Raw genomic sequence first — 13,515 nt, forward strand, 5'->3', positions numbered from 1 at the left:
AAGGAAGAATAAAATGTTAATTTTGTAATAACAAGCAACAACCACCAACTTAATTCAAAATCGCTCCCTGTTAAATAGCGCTCCAAGCTACTAAACACATATATGTTTATAGGCTATTTCTAAATTAATATATGTTTGCATCCAAGCATATTATATTTACAAACATTTTATGTCCCAAACATAATATGTTCTAACATATTAACATATATGTCCCAAACATGTTATGCTAGTTTATGAACATTATATGCTTGCACTCAAAAATATTGTGTTTAAAAATTTGTGTTCCAAACATATAATGTTTATAGCCAAACATATGAAAAACAGTCTTTTTCAACCGTGTGTGCTCAAAATTTTATTTATTTATTTATATATTTACAATCATAATGAATTATGAAAATAAACAGGTAATATAGGTGCTAACAACATAGGTTTTCGACCTGAATGCTCAAAATTTTGTTTCTGCCTAATTGTATATTCCCTCACATCTTTCTCACTTCCACGAGATTTTTTAGTTCTTAGCACCTTTTTCTGTAATACAAATTATTAAATTTTATGATTTTTTTTATTTTAATTTTACCTTTTGCCGGACGGGGATTCGAACAGCGGACCACACAGTTTGTAAGGATCAAAGAAGTAGCTGATCAATTGCCCAAGGGAAAATAAAATGTTAATTTTGTAATAATAAGCAACAACCACCAACTTAATTCAATATCGCTCCCTGTTAAATAGCGCTCCAAGCTACTAAACACATATATGTTTATAGGCTATTTCTAAATTAATATATGTTTGCATCCAAGCATATTATATTTACAAACATTTTATGTCACAAACATAATATGTTTTAACATATTAACATATATGTCCCAAACATGTTATGCTAGTTTATGAACATTATATGCTTGCACTCAAAAATATTGTGTTTAAAAATTTGTGTTCCAAACATATAATGTTTATAGCCAAACATATGAAAAACAGTCTTTTTCATCCGTGTATATACTTTTCTTCCAAATGAACTTCCTTAAAGCAAAAAGCAATTTTTTTATTTATTTAAGCAAATACATATTTGATGCTTAACTTATACTACAACTACACCCTCACAAAAAATCGCTTCTGTAACATATACTCCCAAACATATTTTGCTTCAAGCATATACATTTTTGGCTATTGCCCAAACATTTATATGTTTGATCTCTACCAATATATAATATGTTTGAAAGCATATTGGTCTAAATGATATATGTTTGGGTAGTCTAAGTTCCAAACATTTGGTATTTTTGCATCCAAATTCAATAATGTTGTCTTCCAAAAAACAATATGTTATTATGTGACCATATAATATGTTTGGAAGCATTTTGCACCCAAAAATATTATATGCTTAAAAAAAATTCTCCCAAACAATATTGTGCTCAAAATTTTATTTATTTATTTATATATTTACAATCATAATGAATTATGAAAATAAACAGGTAATATAGGTGCTAACAACATAGGTTTTCGACCTGAATGCTCAAAATTTTGTTTCTGTCCAATTGTATATTCCCCCACATCTTTCTCACTTCCACGAGATTTTTTAGTTCTTAGCACCTTTTTCTGTAATACAAACATTGTAGAAGAAATTATTCAATTTTATGATTTTTTTTTTATTTAAATTTTACCTTTTGCCGGACGGTGATTCGAACAGCGGACCACACAGTTTGTAAGGATCAAAGAAGTAGCTGATCAATTGCCCAAGGAAAAATAAAATGTTAATTTTGTAATAACAAGCAACAACCACCAACTTAATTCAATATCGCTCCCTGTTAAATAGCGCTCCAAGCTACTAAACACATATATGTTTATAGGCTATTTCTAAATTAATATATGTTTGCATCCAATCATATTATATTAACAAACATTTTATGTCCCAAACATAATATGTTCTTCAACCGTCGAACTGAACGGACGTGTTTTTTAATAGCGGAGTATTTCATCGTAATAAGTACTTATTACGAATTTCACGTGTGGTGGAAATAATAAACCACCATGCAGCGAAATTCAAAGTCATCCACTGGGTTGCTAACTTCAGGGCCCAGTGGACGGGTAACGACTGAAGTTACAAATTTGGGCATCGACCAAGAGTCAGGCCCAATTAGTCGACCTGTAGACGGGTCGACTGGCGGTGACACTTTGGCAAGTCGAACCTTTTCTAAGGTGACGACATCAAAAGGAGGCAATCCCTCTCGAAAGAGATTCAAGGAACGAAGAAATGCTTTGTTTATCCTAAAGAAATTAGGATCAGTCGACCCAAGCACGTTGTCGGCTAAGCAAAGCGATTCCTTAAAATGGGCTCAAGGAATTCTTGAAGCTGGAAAAAGGGAACGATCACCGGATGAGCTGCCATCCTCTAAACGGGATCAAAGATCGTTTGCCTCAGTTGCAAAAGACAGCCTTGTGATGGCTATTATTAATAAAGGAGCATTGGACGGTATGATTCCAAGGCAAAAATGGGGGGAAATTGAGAACGCGATGTCTGGTGTCTACTCAGAGGTGCGAAAAAAGTTTCCCGGACCAAGTCCTCGACGGCAAGATGCTGGATGGTATCAAGGACGATATAAGTTAATAGCTTTTGCAGACCAGAGGTCTATGGATTGCTTTAAAGCTGCATTGATGCTAATTGGTGAAGTTTGGGAAGGAGCCGCTTTGGAGTTAGTCGATAAAAAAGACATACCGGCTAAACCTAGAGCACATGCATGGATGCCGGCAAACCCTCCTGATCCTGAGTCAATACTAGAGAGACTAAAAGAATGTAACCCAGATCTTCCAACCGCCGATTGGAAGGTTGGTCGTTTGGATGAGGTGGATGGACCAAGACGGCATGCGGTATTTATATTAAACATAGAGTCGCTGCCACATCTAGCCCAGACCCAAGGACGCGTAAGTTATGGCTTTCATGATATCCATATGAAGGTATACAAAAGCGATCAGCCAAAGGATTCCGAAACGGACAAGCCTCCGGTAGAGTCAGCAGTGGAAAAATCTCCTAGCGAAGCCGAAGGAGACATAAAACCTGCAGACTATGGCGAAAATCTTATGCGGGAAGTTTCTACAGTCACCAAAACTGAACCGCGGATTGTTGCGAGAGTCACCGAGATCTGTGAAGAGGAAGCCCTTGATGACTCAATTGAAGCGGCTGATGTGACGGTGGTTGAAAATTTGGATGGTTCTACGGTTCCTCCAGATAAATCTTCACCATTGTAAGGCCGCTTCTGCTGCCTTAAAAGTTCTCCTGATGAAAGGAGACATAGATATAGTTCTTATTCAAGAACCATACATATATAAGAACAAGATCTGTGAATTAAGCACTCCGGGTTTCAAACTTTTGCATAATACCGGTACCGATATAAATCGAGCATGTATAATTGCTAAAAACGAACTAAACTTGTTTCTGCTTCCTTCATTGAGCAATGCAGACACTGTCGTAGCCAGTCTAGAGATATCCACATGCAAATATTGGGTATCTTCGGTCTACATGGGACATGATAGGGAGATGCCACCCTGTGCCGTTAAGACCTTAGTTGAGGAGTCACTAAAAACAAAGACAAAACTCATTATGGGATGCGATGCAAATGCACATCATAGTATTTGGGGAAGTAGTGATACTAATGCAAGGGGAGAGTCGCTAATAGAGTTTATTTTGCGTACTAACCTGGTAGTTTGCAATAAGGGAGATGCACCAACCTTCGTCACCGGGAACAGACAAGAGGTTTTGGACGTAACGTTGACCTCTCCGGAACTGAATGATAAGATATCTGAGTGGCAAGTTTTGAGGGAACATAGCTTCTCAGATCATCGCTACATCAGTTTCAGATTGGCTGTTCGTACTTCAAAGACCATATTTCCGCCAAATGTTAGGAAAGCTGATTGGAATAGGTATAGGGAAACGTTCAATTCGATGATACCGGAAATGCCGGAGACAAATATGAGCACTGTGCAAGATATCGAACACGCAGTGGAGCGGATTACTAAGGCCTTCAACATTTCACTGAAAGCTGCTTGCCCTAGAGGAAAGCCAAGGGGAAAAATCGGCCGCCATGGTGGACTACGGAGTTAAGTAATATGAGGAAATCCTGCAGGAAGCTCTTTAACAAAGCAAAGTCCACAAGAGCTCCGGAGGATTGGGACACTTACAAGATGAATCTGAGAGAATATAAACGAGAACTGAGAAGGTCTCAACAAAACTCTTGGGATGATTACTGTAGCAGTATTGAGAATACGTCAGAGGCTTCCAGACTACGGAAGGTACTGGCATCCACTAACACCGCTCCAGGTTTCATTAAAACATCGGAGGGAAATTGGACAACGTCCAGTGAGGAGACGTTGGAGGTACTTTTGGACACATACTTCCCTGGAAATCAGACGGTTGAACCATGTTCCGGCGGTGTAACAGAGGCTCAGCGATCATTTCCTATCGAGGAAATTGTATCAGAATCTAGAATAAAATGGGCTTTAAATAGCTTTGGACCATTCAAATCCCCCGGACCTGATGGAATTACTCCGGCGGAGTTACAGGCAGTGGCTGAAAGAGTTATCCCCTGGTTGACGGTGATATATAAACGATGTGTAAACTTAGCATATATTCCAGAAAAGTGGAGGGAAACAAAAGTCGTCTTCATACCTAAAGCAGGAAAAGCCTCTCACTCGAGTGCGAAGGATTTCCGACCAATCAGCTTATCCTCATTCCTACTTAAGACCCTGGAGAGGATGATAGACATGTATCTTAGAACTAGCGTGGATTCAAGTTTGCTCTCGAAACGACAGCATGCATACTCGAAGGGCAGGTCTACTGAGACCGCATTGCATGAACTAGTCAGCTTTATTGAAAGCTCACTATCTGTCAAAGAATACACAATCGTGGCGTTTCTAGACATCGAAGGGGCGTTCAATAATGTCCATCCGAGCTCGATATTAAATGGACTGACAACTCTGAATGTTGATCCAGGTATACTTAGGCTGTTAGACGAACTTCTAATAAAGAGACGTATTTCAGCCACACTAGGGCAAGCAAACATACAAAGGTATGTGAACAGAGGCACTCCCCAAGGAGGAGTTCTATCACCTCTTCTTTGGAATGTTGCTATAAACAACCTTCTGGTTTCCCTAGAAAAAGAAAGGATAAAAGTGGTGGCATACGCAGATGTAGTGGCGCTAGCAGTCAGGGGAAAATTCCCATCCACAATCAGAGATATTATACAGAGAGCTCTCCGGATGACTGAGAAATGGGCGAAAGATAATGGTCTTGGTGTAAATCCAGCAAAGACAGAACTAGTCATGTACTGCAAAGATCGTAAAACTCCCACGGTTAGGCCCATTTCCTTAGGTGGTACTGAAATTCCCTTTGGTGAGTGTGCAAAATACCTTGGTGTTATTTTGGACAGGAAGCTGAATTTTAGGCTTAATATTGAAGAGAGGGCGAGAAAAGCCACGGTAGCTTTGTACTCGTGCAAAAAGACAATAGGGAAAAAGTGGGGACTAAAACCAAAAATTGTGCATTGGCTATACACTGCAGTAGTTAGACCTATAATGCTATATGGTGTTGTAGTCTGGTGGCCGGCACTTCAGAAACCGACTTGTTTAGATAAAGTTCAGCGTATGGCGAGCTTATGTATCTCAGGCGCATTTAGTAAGACAGGAACAGACTCCCTTAATGTCATGCTACATCTATTGCCTTTAGACATTTTGGCCAAACAGTCAGCTGCAACAACGGCTGTGCGGTTGCGCGAGCTATCGCTGTGGTCGGAAAAAATGTACGGTCATAGTTCGGTCCTCAAAATAATGCCAGATGTGCCTAACGTAGTGGATTATACCCTGGCAAAACCACTTTTCGACAAAAAGTTTGAAACTCTAATTCCCAACAGTGAGGCGTGGTGTACACAGACCCCGGGGAATAAAAGATATATAGATTTCTATACTGATGGCTCCAAATTGAATGGACAAGTGGGGTTCGGAGTATATTCTAAAGATCTGGAAATTCGAATAGCGAAAAGATTACCTAATCACTGTAGTGTTTTTCAGGCTGAAATATTAGCAATAAGAGATGTGGCGAATTGGCTGAGAAGTAATGTTCCAACAAATATTGGCATTAATATATACTCAGACAGTCAACCTGCAATAAAATCCTTGGACTCTGTGTTCCTCAACTCGAAAACGGCCATCGACTGCCGCAAATCTCTCAATGAGATGGCTGAGCAGTACAATATTCACCTAATATGGGTGCCTGGCCATAGGAACATACCGGGGAACTGCGAAGCGGATGAGTTGGCAAGGCTAGGGACTACCTTACATATTCCAGGGGAACTGGAATTTGTTGGTATGCCCCTAGCTACCTGCAAGCTCATGCTGCGTGAGAAGGCTGTTAGGATGGCAAATGTTCGATGGGAGAATTGCAAGGGTTGTAACGACACCAAGCAAATATGGCCCCATTTCAACTTAAACCGCACACTAGATATGCTAATGTTCTCGAGACGTCAGATATCACTCCTGATATCTGCTATAACGGGTCGCTGCCTGATAGGCGATTTTGCAAAAACTATTGGCGCGAAGTATAATGACTATTGTATGAGCTGTCATGATGCGGAGGAAAAAGAATCAATTAAACACCTCTTGTGTGAGTGTCCTGCATTTTGTGTAAAGCGCAAGCAACTTTTAGGAGCATATAGCTTCAGATTACTGGCGGATCTGGAAAACGTTAACTTAAGCAGTCTGCTAATGTTTTTGGAACAATCTGGTTGGTTCAACAAAGAAAAATAATCAAGAAGGTTCAGCGGTTAAAACTAGAAGTGCCCATATGTAATAGGTACTTTTAGTTAATGTGGTATCACAATGGACTGAATAGTCTAAGTGAGCCTGAATCTTAATCGGGCTGCCACTTTAACCTAACCTAACCTAACCTAACCTAACATATTAACATATATGTCCCAAACATGTTATGCTAGTTTATGAACATTATATGCTTGCACTCAAAAATATTGTGTTTAAAAATTTATGTTCCAAACATATAATGTTTATAGCCAAACATATGAAAAACAGTGTTTTTCATCCGTGTAGTCTCTATTATGAATAAGTGACTAACCAATAGTTTATTTATTAACATCAGTAGATTTATTGAATTTAAAATATCCTAAGTCTCATATAGTCGAACTAGGTATTGAGGCTTTCATATATTAAAGCGAGTTAATAAATCGTGTGGTGTGAAACGGCGCAATCTTCTATGTTGATTGGAATTTCCGATGAACCAACTTTGCTTGCGGTATTTAATATTTAGTTCTTCACACTTTTTATCAATATGAATTTTCCAATTTAATTTTGAATCCAGTGTTATACCAAGATATTTTGCTGAGTTCGAAAAAGGAACTTGTTCATTGCCTATTTTTAGGGATTTGTAACTTGAGCCGATTGTCGCAACATGAACAGATTTGCTACTGTTGAGCTTTAGACCCCAGTCTTTTGTCCATTCGCGTACCTTGTTTAAAGACGCTTGAAGCTTATATACGGATACATTTGTATTTTTTTCAGAGGACATTAAAACTTTGTCATCAGCAAATGTTCTAATGAAACAATCTTCGTTGACAGGCATATCGTGAGTATACTGCCCTGCGGAACCCCCGCATATATTGGATATAGATTAGTGAATTCATTATCATGGCATACTCTATAAAATCGATTACTCAGGTATGAGCTTAGAATCTCACAATAATTCTTTGGAAGTAATCTGTTGAGCTTTACAAGGAGACCATCATGCCATACTCCATCAAAGGCTTTGTAAATGTCCAAGAATACAGCAGAGCAAACTTGTTTTTTCTCGAAGGCTTTTTCAATATTATCGGTGACTCTATGTACTTGTTCGATATTATATTTTTCGAGACAATAAATGATTCCAGTCTTCTGCAAAATAGTTTTTCGAATAGCTTACCAATTACTGGAAGCAGAGATATTGGTCTGTATGAATTGGGATCGTGCAAATGAGAAACGAACTTTGTTTGTCTAAAATTTCGTATGGGAGGAAAGAATTATTTTTTTGCGTGTAGTTGCAAATGTTTTGAACAGGTCTAAACATACGATTCTTTACCATTCGGGAAATATCAATATTTTATAACAGCCCATACATTTAACCAAGAATAATTTGGAAATACCACTCCATAAAGATTATTTTTTAAGTGGAAGCTAAAAATAAGATTATTAGTATGGGAGATATACCTAGATTAAGATCGTGGCAGGGCTAGTTGCAAATGTTTTGAACAGCACTGTATGTCAAATATAACGTAGTCACTTATATAATTCAAGCTGGCAGATCTGGTGATATTTACACTACTAAAATTACCATAATAGAACGCCGTGTAACGTCATTCTATACAGCTCATATAAAAATTGTATCCACAAGTAAAATAAAACAGACCTATTACTTCCCACATATCAATAGTGGTTATTATCATGCATACTGACAAAAGACGCGAGTCATTAAAATGCCACTTACAGCTTAAGAAGATATTGTCAGATAAGTTTAATGTTCTCTGAGATAAAACTAATTTTCTTTCATTCATTCACTAGCAGTATTAGCCATCTGACGGACTGAGACAATGGCGAAATTCAAATTTAGTGTTAATCTTTTCACAAATCGCCCAAATAGCATATTAAATAGTCAATTTCGACATCAATTGTTGGCCACATTAACTGGTAAGTTGCATCAATTGCTGGCTAGAAATTCCACACAAATTCAGTTGCAAAAACAATACAAAATTTTGTGGGAGTAAACTGAATATAAGTTTGCTGAAGACTGGTCAAATTCCTGGTTGATTATTTTTTGGACGTATGAATATCAATAGCTCTACTACTTTGGGCATTATCACAGCTTTTTAATGTACAATAGTTTTAATGCTACTTTATGGCCGGTACTATGTTCAGTTTTTTAAATCACTTTGTTTTCGAGGTTACTCTTTTAACAAAATGTATTGAAGCAAATCCTATAACCCATTACTCGGATTTGTTTCTTTTCATATATTTAATTACACAACACAAAAATTCCAACCAAAAAATCACTTATCTCAGCCGAAAGTACTAGATGAGAGGAGAAAAGTAATTTCTGGATTAGTTGCCGTTCGTTTTTATGAGCTTTAACTGTATTTCAAGAAAATGGCCAACTCAAGGGTATGTTTCTGTTAAATAAAGTTTCTTTACATCGGCTCGTGGGCGCCCAAAACTAGGTTCTATATAATAAATTCATTCATAAGAAGTCAAAATTAACTTATAATACAATTTTATTTTGAGAAATTGTTGAGAAAATCGAGATATCAATAAAAACAGGCATTACTCTCAACAGTAGAATTCAACATATTAGTAATAATCTCGCAACTGTTATCCTGAAATTGAGATGCTTCGCTACTCATATGCATTTGTGTGTCGCCGAGTGACATTTTTGTGTGGGTGAGTTGCTCATATTTGCATGATTTGACATCGGATTTGTTCACTTAATTGCTTATAACTTGATAATTTTTTCGGTCGTTTTTCTTCTAGTTAGTCTTATTACTTACGTTAGAGTATCATATTTACGACAATGAGGACAATGGTTTGTACTTTTCCATTTTTTCATCGATATTTTTTAAACCACTTAACTTATCACAGATCCAAATATACACGATTGTTTGTCATCTCGATAATTTGCCAACAACTATATACTCCGAGAATTGTAACTCGAGGTGTAGTTTTTAATGTGAAAAAAGGGCGAAAAACTAAAAATAACGGGATATTATTTTTCATGTTAGTCTGATACTGAGACAGGGATTAACGTCCAAATGTATGATATTCTAATTAACAATTAATTATTATTCGGGCTTTATGGGATATCTCAAAACTGTTCCAAATCTCATCAAATGTATACACCCAGAGAAGGAATATGATCACCTCAAACATGTTTCAAGAGCAAAATGTTATTTTTGGATGGTGACCATGTAACATGTTCGCCGCAACCATGTTATATTATCGGAAATTATGTATCTGTTTTCGGAAAGCATGTTATGTTTGGCGAGAACACAACATTTTTGCAGCAAACATGGTACATGGTCACCATCCAAAAATAACATTTTGCTCTTGAAACATGTTTGAGGTGATCATATTCCTTCTCTGGGTGTATAAAACAAATTATTTTGTAAACTAGTGTTATGGATTAAACGTGCATTACATGGTCAGTTTAATTTACATTCCCACCATAAGCTTAATTTGTTATTTTGTGAACAATATAATCGGACATTTCTAACTCGAGATATAATTTGTTTAGTGCAAAAAGACCGACAATCTAAAAATAACGGGATATCTCAAAAACCGTCTCATACAAATTTGTTTAACATTTTTTTCGAATTAAGCACACAGAAAACAAGTAAACAATGGGGAAAATTATGTGAAAAATTAATCTCATTCGAAAATTGAAAATTTTGAGATTCATTAAATTAACGAAAATTTTCCGACATTTTTGGATTGTTAATTACCGTTTACAAAATGCATTTTTCTCGAAAAGAAAAAATGAACTAAAAATAAAAAAATATCTTAAGCGCCATATCATTCCCATTTTAACCGCGCCGCGCTGTAGTTCATTCTTGCTATTATTGAGAAGTGTATGAAAAACTTCTTATGTTATATTTACAATTGAACTAATTTGTATGTCATTGAAATTTTACTGCCATTTAGTTCATACATTTTTTGAGACATACTTGGAATAAAGAAAAAATCGTTGGGCTGGGGAATATTTCTTACAACATTTTAAAAATAAACTAAAACAAAATTAAATTTTTGCAATAAATATTAGTTCACTTTAGCATCCGTTTTACAACAGATTTTTTCTGTGCAGATCACAATACGAGCATAAGAAGAGTCCCCTTTCATCAAATGTACAGTGTAAGCTAGTGTAATTAGACGATGTGAAAAAACATCAAGTTTCACAAATTCCATTGTTTGCATTTTAAAATATTTCTGGAATTTTCCCTTGTCGATAAGTCACCATATTTTTTCATAGATCAGCTTCTGAATGCTCCCAAAATTGTGTCATCCAAAGATATTAAGGCCGAAACACAATGAAATAAAAAACAGACGTATATCTTAGCTTTTTTCTTTGCTTTAAAGCGGCTTTATTTTTTCCAACACATATAGAAAAGCGCAACGCTCGTTTCATAAACATAGACAAATTTATATTTTCAATTACAAATCTGTAGGCAACAAATGTTTTTAATGTCCAAAACAAAACAGCCTACGAAAGCCCAAAAAGTTAAAATATTTTAAACTTTTTTAACGCTTCGGCGCCAAGCTTAGGTTAGGTTAGGTTAAAGTGGCAGCCCGATTAAGATTCAGGCTCTCTTAGACTATTCAGTCCACTGTGATACCACATTAACTAAAAGTGCCTATTACATATGGTCACTTCTAGTTTTAACCGTTGAACCTTCTCGATTATTTTCTTCTGTTGAACCAACCAGATTGTTCCAAAAACATTAGCAGCCCAATAAACACAGGATGAGCGTTTTTCAAATGCAACACCTCTTCAGTTTGAGGGTAAATATCATTTTCAACATAAATTCAACTTGACTTGAAAAAGCTCATCTTCAATTCATCTTCAAATTGTTTGCGAATTACAACCAATTTGGCAAAATGTTGACGAAAACTTTGAAAATGTGTTGAAGATAATTGGAGAAAACTTTGACAAAACACTACCCTGAAATGCAACGAAAAAACCACATGGTTTTCAATACTACTTTGGACAACAAAGTTCGTGGAAGAAATACAAAAATGTGGAATTTTTTTAATAATCAATTGAAATTGCTTATAATAATTGGTAAGTAAAACTAAAACACAAAATGAAAACTTTAAGGAAGTCACTAAACTCAAATCTCTTTGCAGACAACTAAAATATTTGGATGCTGATTCTTGGACACCTTAAGAGTCTGGCCGATGAAAAATGGTATTGTTATTTTGTGAATTGAAATTGCTGGAAATTTATTCCAATTATCTGGACATCAAGTTCCTGAAAATTGCCAGTATTTTAATAACAACAATTTTGTAACACCAACGTTTTTGAGGAAATCACGAAGTACGTGGTCAGATGGAAGAAATACAAATTGGTAAGTCAAAATAAAAAGTGAAATGAAACCATAATGGAAATCACAAAACTCGATTGTTTTGCAGAAAACTAAAATCATTGAATGGTATATTCTTGGAAGATGTTGGCCGATGAAAAACCGATGAAGGAAACAACAAAGAAAAGTTTTCAGAAAACTTACAAAGTGCAATCAATTAAACCAAAGTGCAACAATTCCTATATCAAGAACTTCTGGATGAAAATGTGCATTACATCAATTTACATCCCGTCATCAGTTTGATATTTTGTGATTTCCTCTTGCTGGAATCTATTCTAACACACAAGTCAGCAAGTTCCTCGATAGTAATTATTTCAAATTGCCAGCATATTAATGACACCAACATTATGGAGGAAATGGAATTATACATGTAAAAATGTTAAAGATTTTTAAGTTGTATTCATAGTTTTATTTATTAATACGTTTAATAAGATAATTACATTTTGATTGGTATTATATTATTATTATTTTTATATATTATTAATGTTATTTTTAAGATTATTATATTTGTTAACGAAAAAAATAATAAAATTTACAAAATCCCTAGAAATTTAGTATTGACTTTCAGTTAGAACTAGGATTGACTTTCATATAAATTGTGGTTTGAAAGTATTCGCAACAATGGTAATTTTTTATTTTTCTCACATTGAAAACTGTTTGAGAAATTATTGAGTAGCGATGCATTTCAATTTGAGGATTACAATTGAGAAATTATTGCTATTGTGTTGAATTTTACTGTTGAGGGTAATGTCTGTTTTTTGTTGAGAACGCGATTTTCTCAACAATTTCTCAACTTGAATGTTACCCTAATCCTTTGAAAAAATGTTTGAAAAAATATTGAATTTTAGTATTTTTCAAACGTTTGTGTTTATTGGGAGACTTCTTAAGTTAACGTTTTCCAAGTCCGCCAGTAATCTGAAGCTATATGCCCCTCTACTTCGCAGTTCCCCGGTATGTTCCTATGGCCAGGCACCCATATTAGGTGAATATTGTGCTGCTCAGCCATCTCATTGAGAGATTTTCGGCAGTCGATGGCCGTTTTCGAGTTGAGAAACACAGAGTCCAAGGATTTTATTGCAGGTTGACTGTCTGAGTATATATTCATGCCAATATTGCTTGGAGCATTACTTCTCAGTCAATTCAACATTTCTCTTATTGCTAATATTTCAGCCTGAAAAACGCTACAGTGATCAGGTAATTTTTTCGCTATTCGAAGTGCCAGATCTTTAGAATATACTCCGAAACCCACTTGGCCATCCAATTTGGAGCCATCAGTGTAGAAATCCATATATCTTTTATTCCCCGGGGTCCGTGTACACCACGCCTCACTGTTGGGAATTAGAGTCTCAAACTTTTTGTCGAAAAG

General features: G+C 35.9%; 1 protein-coding gene and 1 long non-coding RNA gene across 2 annotated transcripts in view; both read left to right on the forward strand.

Annotated features, from left to right (window-relative positions):
• The first annotated feature begins 8,582 nt into the window (after window positions 1–8,582).
• LOC142225850 (facilitated trehalose transporter Tret1-like) overlaps window positions 8,583–13,515 on the forward strand; it is a 331,321-nt gene continuing 326,388 nt past the window's right edge. The window contains exon 1 of the mRNA XM_075295671.1: window positions 8,583–8,709. Within this exon, the coding sequence (XP_075151786.1) occupies window positions 8,613–8,709 (97 nt within the window). The 5' untranslated portion in view covers window positions 8,583–8,612. The remainder of the gene's footprint in view (window positions 8,710–13,515) is intronic.
• LOC142223435 (uncharacterized) lies at window positions 11,517–12,699 on the forward strand. The gene is made up of 3 exons (XR_012718727.1): window positions 11,517–11,848; window positions 11,914–12,134; window positions 12,199–12,699. It is a non-coding gene; the product is annotated as an uncharacterized LOC142223435 (long non-coding RNA).

This window comes from Haematobia irritans, chromosome 2 (genome assembly GCF_050003625.1).
Source record: "Haematobia irritans isolate KBUSLIRL chromosome 2, ASM5000362v1, whole genome shotgun sequence".
Taxonomy (NCBI): domain Eukaryota; kingdom Metazoa; phylum Arthropoda; class Insecta; order Diptera; family Muscidae; genus Haematobia; species Haematobia irritans.